This window comes from Phodopus roborovskii, unplaced genomic scaffold (assembly GCF_943737965.1).
Source record: "Phodopus roborovskii unplaced genomic scaffold, PHOROB, whole genome shotgun sequence".
NCBI lineage: Eukaryota > Metazoa > Chordata > Mammalia > Rodentia > Cricetidae > Phodopus > Phodopus roborovskii.
This window is the reverse complement of record NW_026126416.1, coordinates 27,102,383-27,130,038: the sequence shown is the minus strand read 5'-3', so window position 1 is coordinate 27,130,038 and position 27,656 is coordinate 27,102,383. Positions and strand designations below refer to the sequence as shown.

At 40.8% G+C, this 27,656-nt stretch overlaps 1 protein-coding gene across 1 annotated transcript in view; it reads right to left on the bottom strand.

Moving 5' to 3' along the window:
* Atp8b4 (ATPase phospholipid transporting 8B4 (putative)) overlaps nucleotides 1-27,440 on the bottom strand; it is a 165,171-nt gene extending 137,731 nt beyond the window's left edge. Inside the window, exons 1-2 of the mRNA XM_051183488.1 lie at nucleotides 27,380-27,440; nucleotides 18,180-18,238 (exon numbers count right to left, since the gene is read on the bottom strand). Of these exons, the coding sequence (XP_051039445.1) occupies nucleotides 18,180-18,238; nucleotides 27,380-27,410 (90 nt within the window). The 5' untranslated portion in view covers nucleotides 27,411-27,440. The remainder of the gene's footprint in view (nucleotides 1-18,179; nucleotides 18,239-27,379) is intronic.
* Nucleotides 27,441-27,656: the final 216 nt, after the last annotated feature.

Sequence of the window (27,656 nt, the reverse complement as noted above, 5' to 3'; positions counted from 1 at the left end):
CAGAGCCCCAACCCCAGATGAAGACCAAAGGCAATTAAAAACTGCCAAGAGAGGGAGAATTGGCCTTCCTCAAAGATAAGTGACCTAATTGGTTATTCAAACCCAAGTAGTCAGCCCTTAAAAATACATAAGAGACACTAGACAGACTCAGCAGATAACAATAGTTAAAGAACGAGACGCCATGAATTCCAAAGAGTGGGATGGCAGGGTATGGAAGAAGTTGGAGAAAGGAGAAGGGCGAAATGATGCAATTATATTTTAGTCAAATGTTTTAAATTAATAATCTGTTAAAATATTTTAATTTTTATTACTGGGGGGGGTGAACACCAAGGTCAGCATGTGGAGGTCAGAGAATACGGAATCTGTTCTCTCCTTCCACCATGTGGATCCCAAGGATCAAACTCACACTGTCAGATCAGAGCATCTCATCAGCCAGCATGAGAGAGAGAGAGATTGTTGTTGTTTTAATGTGACTTTTTCCAGCTCTGCGTAATCACAGCCACCATCTTAAGAAAATTCAATCATCAAACACTCAAACACTAGCAGGAATTACGGGGCAAGCTCCATGCCACAGGGGTGAGCTTTCAGAGAGCTTAGGAGAAATGCCAGGTTACCCCATCTGCTGAACCACAGAGCACTCACTGTACAGGAGCACCTGGCTTGCAGTGTGTCGGGCTGAGCAGAGAGGCCTTGCAATTGTCAATTGTGGCGTTTTCCTGAACAGGAAATTTGAAGAAAAATAATAGGGAAGAGGAAAGCCAAGGACAAAAGATCAGTTAGTCAAACATATCTCCCAGGGCTGGGAATGTATCTCAATGGCAGAGTGCTTTCCTAGTGTGTGTAAGACCCCGGGATCAAACCCCAGCACTACAAGAAAGAAAAGGTCTCAGTCTTGATTGTTTTGTACTTTTCATCTAAGTTACTTATGCAAAAGTTATGTTTGCATGATGCTGAAAAGACAGTCAAAAGCATAGCAAGAGTTTTAAAGAAACTCTCCTATAAGCCTGGATTCTATACAGGTGAAGAGCCAGTTCTGTGGGATAAGGTGATAATGCCCAAAAGAACCTAGTGTTTTCTTTCTCTGTGTTCAGCTTTACATACAGTAATGACTGTATCATTCCATGGACACTGCTACAGTGTAATCACAGATGGTGAAACATGCACTGCTTGGATGGCTACAAAGATGAAGCCACCGTTCTTGGATACACTCTGAACACTACTTTTTTTTTCTCAGTCAAGGGGAAAACATACTTCCATTCCTAGTGTCCTAACCAAAAGGCTATTCAGACCTTCAATCAGACATATTGCTGTGGAGTCATATTGTTGAGCCATCCTACTGGGGCACAAATTCTGGTGCAGCTCATTCCTAACACAGCACTGAAAGTCTTCACCACTGTCCTCTTACAGCTACTTTTCTACCATGGACCACTAGAAACATTCCATCTGAAAGGAAGAAGAAAGGGTTACCTGGGGAATCAACATGACATGGTTGATGCTAGTGAAAGCAAGGCTAGAGCCATAGATTTAGCTCATTAGTCTGTTGTGGAATATTACTTTAACTAGGCAAAGATGTATTACATTTGCTTATGCTGCATTTGTTTATGTGAAGATGTGTTGCTTTGCCTGCCTAACGCATCTGATTGATCTAATAAAAAGCTGAACTGCCAATAGCTAGACAATAGAGGGACAGGCGGGCCTGGCAGACAGAGAAAATAAGTAGGCGGAAGAATCTAGGCTTGAGAGAGAGCAAGAGAGGAAAGAATGAGGGAGAAAGAAAGATACTCAGGCCAGCCAGCCAAGCAGCCGCCAGCCAGATATAGAGCAAGACAACATAAAGAAAGGTTTAAAAGCCCTGAGGCAAAACATAGATGAAGGGAAACAGGTTAAGTTGTAAGAGCTAGCAAGAAACAAGCATAAAATAAGGCCAAGCATTCATAACTGATAATAAGTCTCCATATCATGCTTTAGGAACTGGTTGGTGACCCAAAAAGAAAGCCTGCTACATTAGTCAGCTAATTAACTAGCCCTAATGATGAAGCATACCATCATAGGTGAAGCTGAGGCATGCTAGGCTTTCTCACAATAGGACAGAGCCTGACCATGGATGAGCAGAAACTTTATATAGGAAGCTCACTCTCAAGGGAGGTGGGAGGGGCAGGTACTGAAGTCAGTTATCCTTCCAAGCTTAGGTGAATGACTCCATTTCTCATTTGGCAAAGAGTAAGGAGTTGGACAGGTAAGCAGTGTACCGATAGGGAGCCTTCCACTTGGAAGGCAACTTTAGGAGAACAGAGGAGGAATTACCGAAAGGTTTTAAGCGGAAAAGTTAATTAGACAAGATTTTAAAAGATCACTAGATGGGGAAGAAATTAAATACCTCTAAAAGTTCTTGCTGAAGACTTTGAGTTATCCAACTAAGAGATGATGGGAGGCTTGACCAAGTCGGTGGTAGAGAGAATAACAATGAACAATGGTGGTGGTAGCGGCGGTGGCGGAGGTGGCTAATATTTACCAAGCCCCAACTGTGAATATTACTCTAAGAACTTGATGTTTTGTAACTTGATTGATCCTCAGCACATTCTTGTGAAATGAGTACTTTTACAGTAATTTATACACGGTTCCACAGCTCCTGGGTGGTACTGCCAGATGGGGACGCTACACCTGGAGCCCACCCTGTCACCACTGTACCGCTGCCACAGTCCAGTGCAAGCAGTTGCCCCTTGTCCTTGCAGCCTTCATTTGCCCCCACTCTTCATCCCCAGCCTTCTGCTACCTTCTTACAGAAGGAAACAGCACATCTGCCTCTTTCCTCCTCATCCGTGCCTTACTTACAGTCCTGGTTATTGCTGGCTTGGTGTATTCCCTTGCAATTCCCCTTGAGAGCAGTTCCACTGGCCCCTGACAAGTAGCAATGAAGACCAACCAACAGAGTGGATAGCTAAACCCTCATTTCTGCTTCCCAAATAGGAGCAGCAGTGGTGCTGACTACTCAAGAAGAGACATAAAGCGAAAAAGTTCTTCAGAGACAGGACAACGAATAAAATGCCAATAAACTGGAAATATTTGTTTGGACAACAAATGAGGTCCTCACATGCTGCATAACTATATTGCTGAATCACACACAAAGCCAATAATTTACAAAAGTAGCAAACAGTGTTGAATTGACACCAGAGTGTTTGGGAATTTTCCTCTGGAAACATTTCTCAGACAGGATTATCATAGAGATGAGTCCCCAAATTAAAATTATTTTTCTAAGTCAAAAGATTTACACAAATATGGAATCCCATGAACAAATCCTGAAATAATCCCAAGGGGATTTGTAACTACAATGTACTAGGCAGAACAAACGGTCACAATGACAAACAACTCCGCTGTCTATGACTTCACCATACAATAGTTTTTTCTTGTTCCTGCTACTCATCTAACCTGAGTCTGCCACTCTTCATTGCTCATGATGGGCCAGGGATATCTCAAACACTTCCAATGCAGTACCAAAGAGGAAGAGAAGTCCCTGGGTGGCCACACCCATACATAAGGCTTCAGCCCAAATGCCCACAGCACATTGCTAACAGACAACAGAAGGACCACCTCAGAAATGAAAACTAATATGTGGTGTCTCAGCTACAATATATATATAGTATACTATATTATATGTTGTGTATGTACATATTGTATAATATTGTACAACATTGTTTGCATACACACACACACACACACACACACACACACACACACACCTGCATTCTATGTTTCACATCCAATCCTGTAAACAGCAGGTGCATTTGACTATTTTCTCAACTACCTCCACTAACAGTACTCCATCACAATGGATTCAACTCCCACCTTCAACTCCAGGATCAAGCCCAGATTCACTTAAACCAATCAAACATCCTGTCTTCCCAATTACATTTCTGAGATGAGAAAAGGGCACAAGACCTATGTCAAATCTGAAATCTGAAGTGACTTTCTCTTACCTATTGCAATCCGACCTGAAAGAAAGTAAACCCTGAGGGATCACTCTTTGAGTCCTGATCCTGCTATGAATAAACTAAACACTTGGAATGGGGTGTGTACAACTAAAAAAAAAAACTGGATGTGATCATGGTGGCACATGCTACATCTCAGCAGTGAGTGTGACAGCACATGCTACATTTCCCACAGTGAGTGTGACAGCACATGTTACATTTCCCACAGTGAGTGTGACAGCACATGCTACATTTCCCACAGTGAGTGTGACAGCACATGTTACATTTCCCACAGTGAGTGTGACAGCACATGCTACATTTCCCACAGTGAGTGTGACAGCACATGCTACATTCTCAGCTCAGGGGATGGAAACAAGAAGGTGAGAAGTTCCGGGTCAGTCTGGAGTACATCCTGAATTTGATGCCTTGTATTGGGACCTCACAGAAAAAAATAAATAGATGAATAAAATCTCAAAAGGAGAGGTAAATTAGGACAGGCCTTTCCTGAAGCCCCATGATCTCTTACTTGCTTTCTAACTATGTGTTCTGTTCACATCTATCTTTGCCTAAGTCAGTTTGAGGTTTCTAAGTCAGTTTGAGGTTTCTTTCTGTTTTTACTCCCAAACAGACACAAGCATTAACAACACATCTGAGGCCCATTCTTGTTTCACGCAATAGCGTGACTTTTTCTCTACTCTTGCCTAGAGCTGTCTGGGGGCACTTCCTGCTTCTGTGAATCCCATAAGTCCAACCCCGAAAACTTTTGCAAGCGTTCCATGCTTTCCACTGCCAAGGCTTCCTTCTTTCGTCATCTAAGGATGCTTTTTTGTGTCATCACAGATGTATAAATGTCTACCTTTTCTTGCTACAGGAATGCTCATAAGTAGTGTTGTTACGATATGATCTAGATTCCAGGGAGACCAACAATCCTGCTAACAGAAAGAGCATCTCCAAACCATCTCATTAAAACCAAAGAGAAGCCGTGCCCACAGACTGCTTGCGTAAAGAGGAAGTGGCCAGAAGGCATTTGCACCACTCAGGAAATGTGTGAAACACCCACATTTACATAAAGCTTCCTCAAAGAATGCATGTGTGGTGCGCAATGCCTGGTACCTGCCTCTCTGATACCAGGCTCCTCCATATGAGTCAAATGTTGCCTGGTAGGATTTCGTGGGCTCTGAATTGAGAGAAATGGAGGTAAGCATGCACCAGTGGACACTGCGGAGGAGGCTGAATGGAGAGGAGGCGATGCATTGCCTCAGCATTCTCCTCAGCCAGGATCCCAGCTGTGTGCAAAACATTTTTGTAGAGAAAAAGATCAGAGGGCATGCTACTCCTAACAGTCACTCATTCATTCAGCTATTCCTAACAGTCACTCATTTATTCCACTCTCCTAACAGTCAGTCATTCATTCATTCAGCTACTCCTAACAGTCACTCATTAATTTACTTCATGTTTGCAAAGTCCCCCCCCCCCCCATGCGTCAGGCATCATGTCATTGAGCCAGGACTGCAAATATGGACAGATAAAAGTCTATACACACACAGAGTAGGTCTGCACTTTAGCTGTGGGGGAGAAAGTCAGGAATAAACAGAAAACAAACTTGTACACAGTGACATTATTCAAGAAAGTGACAAAGAGTAAGTGCAAATGATAAATGACAGAGCAAAGCACCGGGCTTCCCCCTAGGAAGCCTTCTGCATGGCTCTCCTAGTTAATACAACCTCAAGATGACCCTGATGGGGAAATAGAAAGGACAGGAAGTTGGGAAGGGTGGGGAGGTAGGGCCAGAGCTGGGAGGAGCTAGGAGTGGGAGGTGAATACAATCCAAAAAAAAAAAAAAATGTATGAAGTTCTCAAAGAATTAATAAAAACGTGTGTAATTTGAAAAAGGACCCCAATGAAACTGCAGAGCACCGATGCCGGAGGGTGCCCATCCCGCCCCAGAGGCACCCAAAAGAATCCCTGTGTTAGCTAAAAAAAAAAAAAAAAAAAAAAAAATTGCAGGTATAGTTAGTTAACTAAAAACTTAATTGAGATAACTAAAGTTTAATGCAGATTTTTTTACTATAGACAAATGTTTACATATGGTAAGGATAATATATGTATACAAGTATTTATACATGTATACACAGTGCATATATATACATATACATATATATGACTATGAGTATGCATACTTTAGTGTGTGTACATTCACATATACTGTATCTGCAGTGAAAATACTTACACAAATGTGTGTGGGCACACTCACAACTTCTCTTTCTTTCCTTTCACAAGTAGGGACTGTGTCCACTTTGAGAATGGCTGAGCAAGGCCTAGGTGTGAGAATGTTCGGCTCTCGGGATGACAGTTCCTCTGCAGCCAACAGGTGTCACCTTCTACATGCCAAGCACAGTCCACAGTCCTCAGAACCTCCAGGAGCCGGGAATGTCTCCACGCCATCTTACAAATAAGGAAACTGGAGGCTGAGGGCGGTTTTGAGGACTGCCGCCAAAAATCATGTTTCATTGAGTCCTGTGTTGAAAATGCTGTTTGTGCAGGTGCATCACAAATGTGGGATCCCCAGCCTCCCTCTTGGGAAAGCAGCCTCTGATCCTTGTGGTACAGCGAAAGGTTCGTGTTAATTCAATCAGCCTGAGCAGTCACTTTCAGCCTGACTCGGAGTGTGTCACCAAGCTGCTCTCAGAGCTCATTTCCCTCTAACCTCAGAGGTGGAGCTAAGAAAAGCCCCTGGGTCTTGATCTCTTCCAAAGCATATCTGCCAGGCATCCATCAGAGCCATCTTCTCGTCTCTACACTCATGCCTTAGTTTATTGTTTCAGCACCTGAAAGACTGTTCTAGAACTAGCAAAGTCTTATGAATAATGATGTATCTACAAAGGACTGATTTGGACAATTACCAAGGGAACAAATTACATTCTCCTCTGGGGTTAATTTAACCACACTACATTTTTGTTTGTTTTTCCAGGACGTTTAGGCACTTAGGATATTTTAGGCCATTCTAAATGTAATGTTAACTTCTCTTTTATGACACTTGAAGAGGGATTTAACATTCCTGCTAAGTTATAAAGCTTAGAGAATATAGAGACTGTACTCGGGCAGTGCTCCCTGGGAGTATCAGGAGCACCACCAGCGCTCTGTTCGGCTCTCACCTGCTTTGCCATGGTGTGCCTGTGCCTCCTTCTTACAATAGATATTCAGCCTCTGCTAGCCCCGCGGCCCATTTCAGAGCTTCAGAGCCCTCCAGGAACAAAGTGGGCATGGCTTTGAGCTGACATTAAAGCTAGTCAGGCTCACTTCCCTAACTACAGGGAGGCTTTAGAGCCTCCAGAGAAGTTCCTTGTTTAGAAGAACTAAACAGACCACGCTCACACTACTGTGCAGTCTGGGACCTGAGCCAAAGGTCAGGACCTCAGAGTTTATGACAATGACAAAGGCAGAGTGGAAGGGTCTGGCTAACCCAGAAGGGCACACATAAAGAATTTTCTGAGTAACAGACCTCCCTAGGACTCTTCTTACATCAGGGCGGATAATGCAGCCTCAAGTGGTACCCCCAAAGTTTGCAGCTGGGGACCAGAAGGATGTCCCTGCTACTGTGCAGCTCCACCCCAGCTCTCCAGGCTCCTACAAACAGTCCCAGTCTGTATCCCCTTCCCAGGCAGGATTGGGAAATAGATCCAAATCAACACAAACTGGCAAGACCTGCCTTAGCTGTTGTTGGACAGATTTTGTCTGGGAATGAGGTGCTGAGAGGGAGGAAACAGAGAACAAAACAGAGCAACGAGAACAAAAAAGTCTTTATGTTGATGATGGGTGGGGGTCGGGAGGCTCTGAGGTATCTCTGTATCATTAAAATAATAAGAACAATTTATAAATAGAATGTCATTCTATAATAATAACAATTTATCAATAAAATATCATTCTTCAATATTTTGTGACCACAAAATGCACAGAAGGTTTAATGAATTTTCACCAAATTTTGAGTTTAGACAAGATGGTCTTCATTAAATAAACACTGGCCTAACCTTGCTTCAGGGCATACAGTGAGACTCCCTAAGGACATGATGAAAACAACCCATCATCTTCTGTGGAGCTGACAGAGAGATTCGGTGAGAGATGCAGTAGGAATCTGGGGTGAGTGCTGAACAGGCCAGCAGCATTCCTCCAACCCGTATGGAATCGGTGTGATCAAATACTGTAAGACACTGAACCGATTTGCAGGAGGGCAGCTACCAGGAGCAAGTCCACATGCCAGGCTCCAGAGCAAGGAACCATGGGGATTGGTTTATTTAATAGCTTACTATCCAAGTTGCTCATGGTGGCACCTGCTTTAACCCCAGTACTAGGGAAGCAGAGGCAGGCAGATTTCTGTGAGTTCAAGGCCAGCCTGGTCTATAGACCAGGGCTGCACAGAGAAACTGTCTCAAAAAATGAAAAGCTGGACCATCCAGCCAAACATCACCAGGAGCCCAACTAAGAACAGCAACCCGCACACAAAACTGCTTCAGGTCAAAACCAACTAAATGGGTGTCACTGCCCCCTGAATGAATGAGCAAACAAGGGGCTATGAGCCACCTCTGTGGGACCTTTCCCATTCATCATACTTCCATCATATCATCTTCTCCAGAGTATTCCCCTTCTCTGTCTTTCACTCAGCTTTCTCTATAAGTTAGAAAGCGGAGTTCATCCAGACACACATGCACATGCATGCACACGTGAGTATATTGGTGCTCAAGAGGAAGAATCCAGACAGGTTGCTGTGTTTAAGAGAAAAGACCCCGGAGGCATTTTGTGGGCACAATAGATTACACTCTGTGTCCCTCCCACTAAGGATCACCAGTGACACTGCACATTAGACAATGCATTGAAGGAGGTGGAGAGGTGAAACATAGGGGTCTCTTCACTCAGCTCTGCATTTTTAAAAAGCTTCTCTCTGTCGGGAGTGGTGGCCAGTGCAAGCACAGTGCTTCTGAGGAAAATATCAGTCTTGATTTCTGCTTGGGACACTCTGTCTCATGCTCCTGAGTGGCTGGGATTATAAACCTACACAACCAGGTCCACTTTAATAATGTTTATTTTCAAAAACTTTTCTTCTTACTACAACAACAACAAAAAATAATAATAGTATAATCTAATTACACAAATGTCAGGATGTTGACATAGTCAGTAAACTATAGAAATTAAAATTTGTAAACAAGATGAACTGATTGATAGGCCATGAGCATTCAGGAAGGGGACATCTACTGGTGAGAAGCACATAACTATCTTAACAGTGTTGGGCTCAATGTTGTTAATCCTAACTTAGATCAGTAATTCCTGTCTATGCATATATATATATACACATACACACACACACACACACACACACACACATACCTGTTCATCTATGTGTGGGTGCAAGTGTGTGAACAAACATGCATACAAGTATGTCTGTGATGTAGAGGCTGGAGGTTGACATTTGGTGTCTTCCTCCATTGCTCCCCAGCACTTATACATTGAAGTAAGGTCTCCTACTTGAACCCAGAGATCACCAGTTTGGCTAGCATAGCTAACCAGAATGTTCCATGGATAGATACCCTGTCCCTAATTCCCAAACACTGGGCTTACAGGCAAGCCATTATGTATGCCCATCATTTATGTAAGTCCTTAGATCTGAATTCCATTCCTCCCTCGTGTGTACCTTAAGCACCTTACCCATTAATTAGTCCATCTCCTGAGTCTTAGACCAGTGATCTCTCACCCTGATTGACAATTAAAATCCTGGGGAGCTTATTAAAACACCTAGTCCAACCACAGAGTTGCTGATTCAATTGGATTAGATATTGATGGAGACACAGAAGGCATGCTCAATAAATCTATATATGACACAATAGTAAAGGAAACTTGATAGCACAGTCAATTCTTGTCACTAGCAATAGAAGTGGGGGTCACTGTCGACAATCTCCAAAAAGGTGATGCTCCCTCTCTCGTTCATTAACACTTTCCACTGCAATAATGCTTTCTCTTCTATGTCAAGCTAGTCAAGTTGTGTCTAGAATACTGTGCTTGACACTGAAACATCCGACCAGAAGCAGTTACAGAAAAGCAGAAACTCTTTAAGAATAGATAGGATTCCAGGTGATAATTCTAGAGCTCAGGTTTGAGCATTCATTCACAAGTATCAGAAGAGTTGCCATGTGAAATAGGAGAACTATTTGCTCTGCTTTAGCATACAAACAAAAAGCAAAATTGGTATCTGAAAATAGAGAGAGAGAATAATAAGGTAAATGAATATCCATTTGTCTTGATTAATAGAAAGGAATGAATCTATCCTGCTAGGTGTGGTGGCACATACCTGTAATCAGAGACAGGAGGACTGTTACAAGTTCAAGGCCAGCCTAATCTACATAGTGAGTTCTAGACCAGCCAAAGATACCTAGTGAGGCCTTGTCTCAAAAGAATTTAAGTTGTTTCTAGTAAAATGAATGTAACTGAAGATTATCACATTATATTAATTAAAACAGACTCAGACATTTTATGTTATATTCTCTATCTTTTGTGCATCCAACATTTTATATAGACATACAAAATCATCCACATATATGTCATGAAAGTAGAAGTGACACTATTCAGGGAAGGAAGGTGACCAACATGAAGGGTTATGAGAGAGGAAAAAGTAGGAAGTGTGGTAGGAAACACACTCAACATCTGCTATATACTTATTCCTATAAAGCCTGGCAATGAGCACAGTAAATGTGTACAGCAATTAAATACATTATCCAAAGACAGCAAAGTGTTTTGGGAGAAGTGACTTCCTCTCTAACAGTGAGAAACACAATTGGACATACAATTAGAATTCTATAGGGAGAGTTAGCTGGAAAGTTTTAAAAACAGTTCCATACTAAGCTCCTACAATGAACATAAGTTAACTTGACAGTACTAGAGAATCCAATTAGGTTTTTCCTTTTATACAAAAAAAGCTTCTGGGGCTGGAGAAATGGCTCAGTAGTTATGACTCCATGATGGGAGATGTCATTCTGCATATATGTTTCTCTTATTGGTTAATGAGTAAAACATTGTTGGCCAATAGGAAAGCAAGATAGGTGGGCCTAGGAGACAAGGAGCATTCAGGAAAGAGTAGGAAGGAGAGTCAAGATGGAGGACGAAGAGAGCAGAAGGCCGGCCCCTCTCTCCAGTAAGATAAGACCATGTGGAAACACTTAGATTAATAGAAATGGGTTAATATTTAAGACAAAGCTAGCCAATAAGAAATGCTGATAACAGGCTAACAGCATTACATCAATACAGCGTCTCTGTGTGTTATTTGGGGCAGGCACAGTGGTGGGACCAGACCGGCAGGAAAAACATACTCATAACAACTGTATACTATTCTTGCAAAGGGCCTGAGCTTGGTTCCCAGGAACTGTTCAGGGTAGCTCACAACACCTATAACTCCAGCCCTAGATGATCCAATAACATATTCTGGCCTCTGCAAACACTTACATCCATGTGTACCTACCCCCACACACAAATAATACAACTAAAAACAAAAAAAAAAAAAAAAGTCTCACTTCCCCATGCTTTGAGATAATTGGCATGGAGTGATGTTGCCCCTTCTACATATCTTGATAACACCTAGACAGCTACAGCTGGACTCACAACTAATTTACAGCAGGAAGGCATGCATGAAACCAGAGCAGTCAGGACCACTGGACACATCTGGTCTAGGGTATCAGCAGCTACCGATTCAAATCACCAACGCAGACAAGTCAATCATTTGCTGTACAAACTTATTTCCTCAAAGAACTTCCCATTAGTCAATCCAGAATATTCTTGGGATGTTCCATACATATCCTTCCAACTACTCTGTCATCTAACAGTCATGTCACACACAGACACATAAACACACAGATGGCTCCATACCAGCCCATTTGTAAAGAATTAAAATTTAAAATTGATACATAACTAGCTTATTTTATCTATAAAAATATGTTACAGTGGGAAGGGCTGCTCACATCTTAAGCTCAGCACTGGAAAGCTGAGGCAAGAGGATTGCTCTGAGTTTCAAGCCAACCTGAGCTATAGAGTAAAACATTGTCTCACAAAACAAAAACAATAACAATTTTTTCTTTTTAGTTTTTCAAGACAGGATTTCTCCGTGTAGCTTTGTAGACAAGCCTGGCCTTGAACTCACATAGATCTGCCTGCCTCTGCTGGGATTACAGGTGTATGCCACCACCACCTGGCCAATAACAACTTCTTAAAGTATATTTTTAGCATTCTCACCACAAAACAGTAAGTGTATTAAGCAAGGTATATGCTAATTAACCTAATTTAACCATTCCACAATTTAAACATATTTCAAAATAGTTAACATAAATACCTACAACTTTTATCTTTCAAAAAAGAAGAAATACAGCCACATGAAAACTACAACAAAAATCTGAGCATCGGTCCCATAACAGTGGACATGAATTAGGTACTATACTTCTGCATGAATAATTTGATCAGTCTTCAACCACCTACAAAATGTAAGATGACAATTACTGTGATTTTAGCAATCTGATTATAGAACTATATTGTTTGGGCTGATAAATGAAACTACAAAAAGGTGATTTTAAAAACCGCTTGGTGACAGTTGGAGACAGCGGTTTTCAGTTAGCTTCAACAGTTTTACTGATGCTGCCCTGCTTGGCCCACACGATGATTTGTGGGCCTATTTCATAAGACACTGACTACAAAGGAAACTGGATTGTGGCTCTCTTCATTGGGGCAGTTCCGTTTCTTCCTCTTACATCTGTTCACTGGTTAAGTCTTAGCAGAAATACATCCTGAAACGGCCAGACTGTTATAGGAATCCAAAGTTCTACCATCAGGGTCCCCTATCTTAATTCTCCTAGTTCCAACTGTATATTATTTCAAATTTGAGGTTCTAAAACAATGGGCCAAAATAAAGCTTTTCTGTCTTTGGTTGTCATTTAGGTATTCATTTAATCACAGTGGGGCCAATAGTCATTTTATATTGTCACTTATACAGAAAAAGTAACAAGTCAAAACAGGTGATGCATGGTTAACTCAGCCTGAAGTCTGTCTCCCCTCACAACACAGAGCCAGGCAGAGTAGGTCCCACTACATCATTTCAATTCCCTACAGTTCCTCAGCACAATTGCCCAATGGCTATCAGTGGGAAAAGTCAGACATTCTCTTTATACATGACACATTACAGGGACTGAGACAGTCTAGAGCAAGTAAAATCCAAATATAATTGCTAATCATAAAAGTAGTATTTCCTGTAGATGTGACCAAACTATGCTGGTCAGGTTCTATCAGTCAGTCTTGATCCAGGCCACAAGCTTCAGTTAGATCATGAGCCTCTATGTCAGTGGCAACCAGTGGGAAGAGACCCCTCTGGGGAGTTGAATGACATTTTCACAGGGGTTACCAAAGACTATCGCAAAACACAACAATTGGGGGTCACCACAGTATGAGGAACTGTACTAAAGGGGTCACAGCATTAGGAAGGTTGAGAGCCACTGGTCTATGTAATTGTGTGTGCTTTGAGAGATTTGCCAATTGGTTGGAAGAATGTGAATTTTGCATGTATGCCTTCAAGATCTTTACCAGTACAACCAAGTTTGTGTTTAGTGCAACTCTATGCTTGGAGTGTTGTGTTGGCCATCAGAATTTCTTGGATCTTATTGTATCATGATTCAGGCCCCCAACATTCCCTGTGTATATAGAACTAAGCAAGATTTTGTATCCATTGTAATGATGCTAACATTTGTTAACACTTCACAATCTGGGTTTATATAGTAATCTGAGCCTTTGATTCTGTAAAGTTACAATTATTCATACAAAGTTTCCTACATTCCTAACATGTAGAGGAAGTTGCTATACCTACAGGGTGATAATCTATGTCTGGGCAATATAAAGTATGCCCTAACTAACATCAGTGATGAGTTTGAAAGTAAGACATCATAATTTGGAATAAAATTTGGTGTATCATGTATAGCCTAATGGATTGTAAAAAGGGAGAAGATTAAAATCACTTTCTCAAGGTCTTCAAGATACTTAGGGTTAACACCATTAGAATCAATTAGCCACCTATTTCCTGAGATACTCCTATCCCCCAAACTTTCATCTTACTCTCCCCTGTTTTCCCCAGTCATTGCTCTCCTTCCCTTTTTAAACTCCTTCTTTCTGTCTCATCAGCTTCGAGGGATTGATGACTGCCCCTCACTGCAGTCAGTCATCAATCCCAGCAGCTTCCACTTTCCTTCAACATCACTTACCTCCTCCTTTGTTGACATTACTAAATCTACAATTCTTGCCGCACACCGTTTTTGTTCAATACTAACCTGGGTAGTCATTCAGTCCATTTAATATGTAGGCCAAATAGAATCTTATCTTATTTTGTGTCTCCCCCAGCTCCTATGAGCCTGTCACCTCACATGCAAACCACAGAGGCTGCCCTTGCATTTGCAGGAATCCTGCCTCAGCCCTAGGAGGCTGGGATAATAGGCATGTATCACCATGCCCAGCATCACACTTTGTTTCAAGCAACTACATCTCACCTACCTGAACCACAGGGATTTCACATGGCACACTTGACCCTTGCTCAACACTGTCCTTCCCAACATTGTCAGTCTAAATAAGCACACAAGATTGGAACCATTTGCCATTTCCTGTATCAAAATTTCCTCCAAACTTTTCGCTAACATTGAATTCTCCTCTCCTTGACATGAGCCATGTAACACAAGTGGAATTTATCATCTCCTTTTTGTTCTCACTATCTAATCTTGTGTGCTGGGCTTCTCTTCCTGCATAGATTGCATGTGCTCCTTGAAGATGGGAAACAGGATCTTTATCCCCTTGTAGAATAATCCAAGAACACACTGCTTGTGTAAGTAGACAGTCCCTTCCACATGTTTTAAGCTCAGTTAAAAATACCCCACCAATACTAGTTTCTTCTCGTATTCTTAATGCCTTTGAGCTTTGTGTTCCATTTGGACACTATCTCAAATATTCTTTGAAAAGTAAGAAAAGCAAAAAAAAAAAAAAAAAAAAAATACACATTGCCAGGTAGAGAGCAAGCACACTAGGAATACGGAACCTAGAAAATCATTTTTATCTCTATTCAAAAAAGTACAGTGGCCAGGCGTTGCTGGTGAACACCTTTAATCCCAGCACTTGGGAAGCAGAGGCAAGAGGATCTCTCTGAGTTCAAGGCCGGCCTGATCTACAAGAGTTAGTTCCAGGATAGGCTCCAAAGCAATATAGAGAAACCCTGTCTCAAAAAAAGTACAGTGAATCATATATCTATTCACAATTGGTCCCAGAGAAACACAGGCACAGCACGTGGACTTGGAGAGGTGCATTGACTAACTGACTAAGTCACACACAGAGAATGACAGTGATCAGGTAAAGAAATGTTAAAAATTTAAGATAGTAGATTTGCTAATTATACTGATTAGGTCATTATATAGTTTTTACATAATGAGAACATCATATTGAACACAATATGTATAATTATTATATTTTAATAAAAATAACATTTTTAAAGATACATTAAATACCACAGCACTACCTTTTAGTGTGTGTGTGTGTGTGTGTGTGTGTGTGTGTGTGTATGAATATTTTCCTCATATGCAGATGCTTCTAGTGGCAGATATCCTAGAGCAGGAGTAACAGGCTCTAGTGAGCTGTGTGTGGGTGCTGGGACCTAAACTTGTGTGCTCTGGAATAATAGCAAATGCTCTTAACCACAGAGCCATCCCTCCAGCCCCTAACATCACAGTTTAATACAACTACAAGTGTTTTCATTATTTCTACCATCTACTTTAAGTTTTGGGCTGTTTGGATAACTTACACAATTTAACATTAACATATTTAAATTTTTTATTTTATTTATTGATTTGTGGGGAGAGGGGCACATACACATGTAGACATCAGAAGATAATTTGCAGAAATCAGTTCCCCTCTTCCACCCTGGATCTCTGGGGAGAAATTCAGGCTGTAGGGTTTGGCAGCAAGTGCCTTTACCTGCTTTACCCACTCTCCAGTCCTGTACTTCTTGGCAATCTGAGACCCCTCAAGACATTTTTACATTTCCCACCTTTCCATTCACACAATAGCATATCTGATTTACTAATTAATCATTAACTATTTTGTTTATATTCTAAACTCCCTAGCTCAAAGGGGCTTATCGTTGCTTTCCAAACCTAGGTTATGTGTTGCTCTGTGCTTTATAGTTTATAGTTTATGGATGAACAAAGGTTCTTGCTGGATTGAAATACTGTCCTTCAACCTTTGATGGGAAAAGCTTGCCGAGATAGACTTAAAATATGTGGCTTTGTGCCATTTACCTGAGCTTTACATGACTTTTCTCCCCCAGCCACATGTGCAGATCTAAAATGAGGCTAAGCCCTATATCTTTACAGCCCTATATCTTCCTTTGTCTTTGTCTTTAGAGGACAAAAGTCTTACTCATCAGGTTTTGGACAGAGCTCATAGAGGAATCCTCTACTACTGAGTGTAATCATGGATCCAGTTTCAATTCCCAGAACTTCCCAAAAACAAATATTCTAACTTGCCAGTGTTAACATTATGAGAACCTGTCTCAAAAAAAAGTAAACAGTTAACTCTACTTTTTAATAAAATAAAAAAAAAAAAATCTACGAGCCAATGTGTACAATCACAGTCTTCCTGCCCTTGAATTGTTCGATTGTGATAGATTACTAGGCATAACCCATTTCTTTCATCTGGGTGGGTGTTCTGGGAGACTCAAGAACATTGCCAATTGCCTAACATGCAGCAGGATTGATGGATTTTATCTAACTGTGTATGTTTGAGAAAGTCACCTAAATGGACTATTCCATGCCTCAATGTCTTCTTATATAAAGCAGGATAATAAAAGTACTTAACGTTGGAAGATCACATATGTCAGTATGGTAGTTTAGTAACATGCCCACAACAATAACTTGCATTTGGTAAGCACCATGAGTTTAAACTGTCACTGTTACCACTTGCCTTTATTGCTCTCACGATTAACCATGTGTCTACCACGATCCACCAGGAGGCTAAAGGAAAATGCCCTGCCCTTGGTTGGTGCCTTGCATGGAACAAGAGGCTGAGAAGTACCTCAATGAGTCAGGGTTCTTTCAGATTGGCTCATCTGGGAAGGAAGCTCCACTCCCACGGCCACTCTGCTCTTGTCATGTGGCACCCCCCCCTTCCCCACAACTGCATCACCTGTAGTTTATCAGTAACTTCTATACGCTCAGTGGCTCACGTTGTTCATTATTGAACATGATATCTTCTGTGAGCAATTTACAAGGCCAATGAGTTTCTCCAAATCTTCTTAACCACCACTGTGGCAAATAGCATACCCCATCCATGGCTCATAGGAACCCCCAAAACTCACACCACACAGAGTAGCATTCATTACCTGAGGCAACCCTTCTCTTCCATTCTGAGAACTATGCCCATCATCTTGAAAGAGCAAGCCCTTCCTTCAAAGACAAAGTTTGAGTTAATCACGCTTATGTGATTGATGACTAAAGTAAGAGTTTCAATATATTGTTTAACAATGAGAAACCAGGTACAGAAACAAACTCCAGATTCCTTGTGTGGAAAGCTACACAAAAAGTCAGATTATGATTACAAATCTGTATGACTAACATACAGAAAAAAGAAGAGATGTTGGGTACCTCTGCTAACTGTTCAGTAGCATGGAATTGCCTATGACCTGCCAATAAGAACAAACTACTAAAGTGTTCATTGACCAAAGCTCTCCCTCACTGGAAAATGCCTGGGTGGACATTTGAAATAATGGTTCTCACTATTCACTTTATGAACAGAGTCATTCAGCATTTAGGAACTTCATCCAACATATGCTTTCCCACATCTCCCACCCAAAAAAAAAAAAAATGATTAGAGAAAAACCCCAAATTCAACCTATTAATCACTACCTACCCTCACTTTTGCATCAAATGATACCTTACTAGCCCGTTTTCATATTTTTCCATTGCACTACCTAAATGGATTTTATCATCTTCCTATGCCCACCAAGCTGTTAGAGTGGAAGAGAAATTCGTGTGAGAGCACATCTTCTGTGCTTTTAAAATAGGCCAACAGGGAAAGAGTTTTGTCATCCTGAGGTTCTACAGAGGCATGAATCCCTATTCTAGCCCTGAGTAAAGTCCCTCCCGCAACAGGCTGTGTTTCACTCACCGCATACTGGAATCTCTCATTGTAGTCTCGGTCATTGGCTTTCACCACCCGCTCTACTTCTAAAAGAAAGAGAAATCAGATATGGAATTCAATGTTAACCCCACAGAAACACAACTGTTAAAGTAACATCACTGAGGATACTTTGATTTTGAGTTCTTTCTTCTCTTTGAAATTGAAGGGTGTTAGTTTCTGTCCAACCTGAACATTGGAACATCAGTTGGAAAGTTCTAAGTGGGACTGGGAAAATGGACCGGGGAAAAAATTACCCGGTAAAAGGACCTGAATTTGAATTCCCAAACACATGTGAAAAGTGGACACACAGGATAGGCATCTATAATCCCAAAACTCCTACAAGTGTAGAGATGGAGACAGAGAATCCCTGGGCGCTCTAAGGCTGGCTAGTCTGGTTTACACAGACAAAAATCAGCAGAGACCCTGCCTAGAACAGGGTGGAAAAGACCAACATCTAATTGTTCTGTAATAATCTCATGGGTACTGTGGTAGTGTGTGCCCACATTTACACACAAGAATGCACACACACACACACACACAAGAATTCATCTGCTTTATACACACATATACACACACATTTTTTAAAAATTAAAGGAAAGTTTCAAAATGAAAAGCTATAATTTTTTCATTATCTCTTTGATGAAATGCATAAAATAAGACACTGTATTTCTCTAGTTTGTATATCCATCCATTCAGCTTCACAAAGATCCTTACTCCTAACTTCATGCCATTTCCAAAGGGGAAAGACCCACTAAAAGCCAAACTTACCTTGAAAATTATTTTTTTCACATTAAAAAAAGAAGCACAAAATACAACACAGGCAAATAAAAAGCATACAGAATTGGTCATTTAATTCACTGACCTTATGCTTTAAACCCAGAGAGCAAAAGGTGGCATTTCTAAAAGGCACATCACATGATTAAGAACCTTCAATAGACAGAGCCAGTGAGTTCATCTCTTCCCAGCCCAAATTTTGTGACAATGCAGAGACTGAAAGTGTCAAAGAAAAGATGGTGCCCAGGAAACTGGCCATGCATCTTCTATAGTAATGTGACATGCCTCTGTCTTGTGTTTACTGGGAAACTCCTGCAATAATAGTAAGGGCAATGGGGACAGTCTGCAAAGTAGTTGCCAGAGGTCATTATTGACTTACCCGTCTGGACTGAGGGCCCCTTGATTTCTCAAGAACTGATTCACAGTTCTCCAAAAGAAGGACAGAGTTGTAAAATGAGTAGGCGAGCAGTGGGAGACATGTTCTTAAGGAAGAGGACAGAGAAGAAGGGTGCTTTCGAGAAATGAAACAAGTTGAGAGTGCCAGAGAGGAAGAAAATGTCAGACATCGCATGTAAAAGTTGTAAAAACTTTTCCCCCAAAATTCTGCTAAAGCTCACCCAACTTGCGGTAGTTTGAATAAAAATAACCCCCATAGGCTCATTCATATATTTGAATACTTAAGTATCAGGGGGTGGCACTGCTTGACAGGGATTAGGAGGTGTGGCGTTGTTGGAGGAAATGTTGTCACTGAGGATGGACTTTGGGTTTCAAATGCTCAAGGCAGGCTCACTGCCTCTCTCTGCTTTCAGATCTGAATGTAGAACTCTCCACTACTCTTCAGCACAAGTCTGCCTGGCCCATCGTGCTCCCTACCATGATGATAATGAACTAAACCTCTGAAACTGTAAGCCTTAATCAAATGCTTTCTTTCATAAAAGTTGCCATGGGCGCTGACAAAAGCACCAAGACACTGCTCCTAAGTCTGAAGATTGCTGCTAATTAGTGGCAACTGTGCTTTTGGTTACATTTCCATTCCTACCACTTGTGGTGTGTATCCTTTGTCTAACATCCACCTCCACGGCTCCCTTCTTGCCTGGGAAGTTGATTTCCTATGGCTTTTTCCTGCAGTCCAGCCTGACTCATCTAGCTGCTAAGAACAATGCCGGACTAGTGGAATCAGTTCGCAACCATGGAATGTGCCTTCCTGCCATGGGTACCACCAGGAAGCAGCCTTCCAACCAACCAATCACCTGAAAGAAACTCTTCAATCCTAGCTCTAAAAGCCTGACCATTTCTTTTACTTGAGTGTCCCACAACAAACAAAAAAGCCAAAGCTCAAAATGGTACTGGGACAGTGAGGCTTAAAATAGTAAGGTGACTTGTGTATCACTACCTTAACCCAAACTAATATAAATAAATAAATAACTCTGTCAAAAAAAGAGTATTGGGTATTATTGTGAGGGTGGGCAAAAGGCTTTTTCCAAATGGCAAGAATTAACCTGGCTCATCAACAAGCTGTACTAGACTTATCAATTAATTTTAGTTCTAAATAAAAAAAAAATCGGATACACTAATTTAAATGTTAATTGGCCTGGGCTTAGAATATGAACATTCAGAGGACTGTCATTTCAAATCCACATCTGTGTGGTTCATGTCCAAGAGCACAAATTTGTAGTTCTGCACCAAGTTGTACTTATTCCAACACCAGAACCTTGACCCTTCAAACCAAGAAGGAATTATCCACCTAGACCTGCAGATAACCACATTCTAAATTGTTTGAAACCTTATTATCATTCTGTGTGTTGATGCCTTGTGTGGGAGACAGCTACATTACCACACCACAAGTGTGGAAGTTGGAAGACAGCTTTGGGCAGTCTAACCTCCCTCCCACCTTTATATGGGTTCCAGGGATCAGTCTACCAGGTTTGAGTGACCAGCACTTTTACTGGCTGAGCCATGTCAATGACCTCCATAACCATATTCTAAAGGATCACAACCAGCTCTCCCTAAATGATCAAATGTTGCTCTTGCCCCCACAGGACCTGATTAGATCTAGGACACCCTCTTTTTGCTTCTAAATCCTTAAAGTTAAGTCCTAATCTTCATGTCTTCATTTTCAGTGATTATTGTCTTTATGGACTAACTTTTTGTTAATTAATTCTGGAAGATGATTTTGGTAGTTTTTCATAAAACTCTAAAACACACTAGCTTTGACTCTAAATCTTTACAATTCTCTGCTCTTAGCTTGGCTGCACTAGTCCTGCATTATCTTTGAAAAAAAATTAGCTTTCTTCCATCTGTTGCTGCAGTGTACAGTGGGACAGTCATGGCCTAGAAGAGGAAAGGAGACACAAATTCCCTCTAAGAATTCCCATTAGGAAAGTCTTCTCTGAGGTGCAATGATTTAAACCTGCTTCTTGTTTCCTGAGCTCTTTCCAGGGGTGATCATTGATGGGGGGAATGTCTTTCTGTATATATGTTTCATTTATTGGTTGACGAATAAAACACTGTTTTGCCAATAGAGGCAGGAAGGTAGGCAGGACTAGAAAATGAGGAGAATTCTGGGAAAGGTAGGCAGAGAGAGGTGTGGCAGGGAGACGCCATGAAGCTGCCAAAGGAGTAACAGGTTCGGGCATTCTCTGGTAAGCCAAGACCACATGGAAATACATAGATTTGTAGAAATGTGTTAATAATTAAGACAGAGCTAGCCGATAAGAAGCCCTAGCTCTTGGCCAACAGTTTTATAACTAATATAGTGTCTGTGTGTTTATTTGGGGCTAAAGTGGGCAAGGCAGGATAAGAAACTCCAGCAACAGGCCATCATAGGCTATATGATCTACAGAAGTACCTGACACCTCTATAATTAATCGCTGAGTTTTTCTGGCTCCAAAGGGAGTAAGTAAGTCAGCAGGAGTTAAGAAAAGATATAAAGGAGCTCCCGGCTTCAGATAGCAAACAGATGCCTTCTGGCTGGACTGGCTTCTTGTGCCTCAATGAAGTTACAGAAAACATGTGCAGAAAAATTAAGATATGGATGAGAAAGGGCCACTGATTTTGAAGGATGCTTAGAGAAGAAACTAGAAAGGAAAAGGAGTCAGTATGACTAGACAAAGAAGATAGAAGAAACTCTAATCAATCAAATTAGAATAGTGGTCATCCATAGAGGGCCAGGGAAAAGTCTCAGGGTCAGAAATACAAAGAACGGGGTGTCTTATGGACAAAGTGATGGAGCCATCTCCCATACATTATTTACAGAGAGTGTGAGTGTCTTATGGACAGAGCCATCTCACACACATTATTTTTGCAAAGTAGTTGTCAGGGCCCTTTTTCACTCTCAAAAGTGTCTTAGAGCTGGAAAAGGATCTAGGTTTAAATGATAAATTACATTACCACTTCAAAAACATGATCCAAGGGCAAAAGACAATGCTGAGACAGGTGGGTGAATGGACTGGTTTTTCTTATTAATTCTAATTAGTGCCTTAAATATATGTATATCAAAATTCTAAGGTGAAGAAAATTATAAAAAAGAAAACTAAGAAGGGAATATAGACAGTAAACAGGAGGAAATGACCAAGGATTGTCTCCAGAGGAAGATGCCAGTCTTTTCAGAGCTATAATGGTAACACACACACACAAGCAGATCTCTGTGGTTCAAGGCCAGCCTGATCTACAAAGTGAGTTCCAGAGAAGCCAGGGCTGCTACACAGATAAACCCTCTCTTAGCGGAAAACAAAATGTCAGTCTTCAAAGAGATGGGCCACCAGATTCCTATCAGAATCCAATAAAATGGACTTGTGGGTCTCCATAAAATTCATCTCCATGCCACTCACTTAAGAATTTATAACAAAAATAATAATAACTACTTAAAATTTAACAGCAAGATTGGATATAGAAGATACAGAAGCAAGGGTGATGATCAATCAAAGCTGTGTCTGTCATCTTTTAAGTTTTTATTTATTACTGTATATGTGGAGTATGTACATAATAAAAATAAATAAATCTTTAAAAACAAAAAAAAGAAAGAAAAATAACCTTCACTCCCCCATTTGCAAGGTCAACAGTATTTGATAATCCCCTCAAACAAGTAGATTAGGAATGAATTTCTGGAAGAACACGTGTGTTTGTGCCCTATGCTTGCCACATTCTCCACAGCAACCAAATAAGGACAGGAAATAGTCCCTCGGAACAGTGACAATGGTAGAGCATTTAACCTTGTCTAGGGATGATCAGCTTATAGTCAACAATGGCACCCGACCCCCAAAAAGTAATTATCTGGTGGGGCTAATGATTTACTAAGTCTACTTTTGGTTTAAAACTTAAAAAAAAAAAAAAAAAAACTGTCAGGCAGTGGTGGCACATGCATTTAATTCCAGCACCAAGAAGGCAGAGGCAGAGGGTCCTTGTGGGTTTAAGGCCATCCTGGTCTACAGAGTGAGTTTCAGGAAAGCCAGGGCTACACGAGAAGCTCTCTCTCTCTCTCTCTCTCTCTCTCTCTCTCTCTCTCTCTCTCTCTCAAAGCCAAGAAAAGAAACTGTTTCCCTGTTTGGAAGTGACAGTAGGACAACACACATTCAATACATCCAAAAGCATTGTCCAGTCAACTTAGGACACAAACACGGAAGGGGGGGACTTCTAAAACATTATTCGCTAGGAATATCTAACCTCAATACTACAATTAAGATGCTATTTCCTGTACACAAGATTTTAGGCCCTGAGAAATGAAAGTTAGACTTTTAGAAAAAAGAAAAGAACAGTCTGCAAATGCAAAGGGAAGGGATGCTGAGGCAAGGGCACTTCCACTGAGAGCCCCCTCCTGACAGTGATGTCTCAGGGAAGTATCACCACTTTGTGAGGTAATCATTTAACTAAAAAATGTGTTGGAAGCACTTTTTACACAGGAAAAAAATACAGGATTTATATGCATGTATGAAATTCTCAAACAATATAAAATTTATACAAAAAAGTTTAAAAAAAATAAAAAACTAAACATGAAATTGGTAAAGGGGAAGGATCGTCTAAATGCTTGTATTACTTCCAAAGAGAGTCTTAAAGTAGTTTTCTGAACATTCTCTGTGAAAACTGGTAAATGACCATGGATTCTGCTCTACGTCCTTGAAGACAGTGCTCACTTCTTCCTAATCTGGGCTCTTTTCCATCATAGTACACAATAAATTACAAATCCACTATCTCTCACTTCAGTCAGGAAGAGCACAAGTCACTTATGCCTCTTTGTTTAGTCAGTTTGTCTGTGAGCAGATCTTAACCACTTAGTGTTGTTCACTCCTTAATGAGAGCAGGAACTCTGTGCCCAGACCGATAACAAAAAGGAGAAGTAGAAGGTCCCCTAGGGCTCATGAGTTTGCACAGAATTAATAAACACAACTGTCCTTCAATTGCCTACACTTCATTTTTCCCCTTTGTCTGGTGTGGTTGTGAAGACCGCATTCAGACACTTTGCTGTATGGTCCCAAAGTCATTAGACAATGACACCACAGATAACTTGAAGTCTGTATGTGAAACCTTGATGGCAGAGGCTGATAACCTTCAGTAAGTTTGGAATGCCTCCAAATCCAAAGGAATGTCTCCAAACATGAAGTATTGTTCAGGGTGTGAGGTTATTAATTTTTCTGCTGAGGGGTCAAATTTTTCAGAATACTCCCTTAAGCTAAATCAATAGCTTAAGCTTTTCCCTTCCTTAATTTTCTTTCTTTCATTCACCAAAATCTGGCCATTTGGAAGTCAGAGAAATCACTAAAGACAGAGGAGGACAATGAGTGTGAGAGCTTTAAAGCAATAGGCCCAGCCTCCAGATTTTCTGATCTGATTCCAAGAACACAGCCTGACCCAACTGAGAAACACACCCTGTTTCCTGTCCACAGCAGCTTCTGGGGTTTATTGATATTTAAATTGAAAAGTAAAAACTCTTCCCACAATAGTGTGTGTGTGTGTGTGTGTGTTCATGCTTGTGTCCTCACAAAAGAGCTTGGAAATAAAGTTTGAGGATTCAAACAAATGCTAAAGGGTTTAGGGTTTGTTTTCCTCTTTAATAAGCCAATATAAATATGTTCACCAGGTCCAGAGAGTTGGAAAATTCAACTTATTAAAAGCTTTGTTTCCTCTATGGCTACTATAGCATCACAGCAAATTCATCCTTCTGGTATGCCTGGATTGGATTATATAAATTACAAGTAAAAAAATTAGATAAGCCCCTGACATTTTGTTTTCTATTCAAATAGGTTCATGGCTAGAGACTTAAAGCCTACCATAAGAGTAATGACGAAAGTTGATGTTTATTGAGGACTTTGTCAAAAGCTAGATATAACCATAAAATAATTCACAGCTATTATTTCAGGAATTCTCAAAACATTATGCTATAATCCTCAAAAACACAAGCTATTCCCAGCCCCATTTTATGAATACGGAAACAAAGCCAGAGGGGGAGGATGCAGTAGGGTCAGATTTGAAACACGGAACCGCCTCACTAATGCCAAAGGTTTGGCGTTGAATCTCAGAATAGGGAGATGGCAACTAGTACTTCACAAAACTGACTAGGAAACGACAAATTGATTTAAATCGGGTTCAAGAAAGAGCAGGTATAGGCCTCTTTCATCAAATTCAGCTGGATCTCAACAGAAAACCCCTGCTTGGGATGCATATACCCCATCCATAGCCCTCTTTTTCTTCCTCTCCCTCCTCACTTTAACATAAAATTTTGCCCACATTTTCATGTCTATACTCATGTGCACATAGAAATTGTTTCAACTATTAATAGAATTAGGCCTGAATCTTGGAACATAGTCTTAACATAACAAAGACTTGCAACACCAGGTCTTGTTGGAAGCAGACACATGCGAGCTAGTTGACTTTATGTTTACACTATAAAACCTGTACCAACAATTTGTATAAAGACTCTCATATGACAAAAAAAAAAAAAACAGGAAGAGTTCTAGAGTCTTATATTGGCATTGGGAATATCAACAAATCCCCCTACCGAGGGCCTTCAGATAGACACAACACTGGAACAGAATTCAGCTCATTGTGAGGATGAACATTGCAATGTGTCCTAAAAAGGGAACTGATGCATCATGAAATAATTACAGATTATTATACCTATAATCACCTGCCAGAGATGTCAAAAGGAGAGAGGGGGCATTGAACAAACTCAAATTCAACATTTTACCTTTAAAAAACTTGGGTCAAAAATGAAGAAAATCTTAGTAATAAGATGTAGACTGTCCACTGAAATAAAAACTACATAGTAGCTGCCATTGACTGACTAGAGATGAAATAAAAAAGCAGTACTCTCTGTGGTGCTGTAATGGCCCCCACAGGCTCATATATATAAATGCTTAGTAGCCAGGGAATGGCACTACTTGAGAAGGATCAGGAGGCATGGCCTTGTTGGAAGTGGTGTGCCATGGAGAGTAAGCATTGAGGCCTCAAAGCCACGGCAGGCCCAGTGTCTCTCTTCCCTGCTGCCTGTGGATCTGGATGTGGACCTCTCTTCTCCTTCATCCCTTCCCATGCCTGCCTGTGTGCCACCATGCTCCCTGGACTCAGCCACTGAGGTCGGTCCCACTTACATACTTTTCTTTATAAAAGTCACTGCGGTCATGGTGTTTTCACAGCCACCGAACCCTGCCCAGGACCCTCTCTCAACATGGAATGCCATTACTATTGTAAGTTGAGCACTGCAGCCTCTAAACTCTAAACCTCAAACTGAGTACTGACATAACTTTTTAAAGTTTCAGATTTTTGGAGGATCTCAGATTTTGCATTTCCCGGACAGCAGTACTCAAAAAACTAAAAAAAAAAAAAAAAGACTACAAAGTCTAAACCCCAGAAGTACTTCTGACCCCAAATATTGAGTATAGAAAAACTATTCTCAACCTATTTTCAAGAGACTGATTACTAAAACAACATACATACAAAAAAGTGTGTTTCCTGCTACCTTGGCCAAGCTCATTTATCTTATATGGACTCAGTTTTAAGTATTTGTGTATTCATGCAATAAAACATTGCTTTGAAATGAAAAAGGGCAAACAAACCACAAATAGACACAACCACACCGATATACAGTGAAACTTTCACACTAAGCAAATGACTCATGCTAAAAGAATATGTGCTGGGAGGTTCCATTTATATTTACCTTAAAATAGTAATCTGACAGAGATCAGAAGGTGGCTGGGGATTCTAAGAGGGTGACGACAGAGACACAAGGACTTGATGAGGTGATGGAGAAAGTTCTGTATTTTGTTGCATGTGCTCTCAGGAGTTGCATGGATATACACAACTGTCAAAGCTTCTTTTCAACTTAAAACCAATGTGTGTGTTTTCTGAATAAACCAACCCTCCAATGTAAAATGAGATACAGTTCCTATTGTTTTGTGTCTTCTGAAAAACTCAAGCCTTACCAGGCAGCTTCTTCTTACTGAAGAGCATCATCCCCCTGAGTTTTCACCACAGCACGAGCGCTGGCCTACATTTTTTTAAAAAGAGAAACACACCTTAGTATTTGAAAGATGCTCAATATCTCCACATTCACCCTCTTCAACTGCCTTCCTACACAATTTCAGATGACAAGTTGCTGATATAATAAAGAACAGTAAGTTTAATTTAACGTGCCTAAGTCTAACCAGATAATCATAATTCTGTACCATAAAAAATTATGCTTGTATTATAAATTAATTG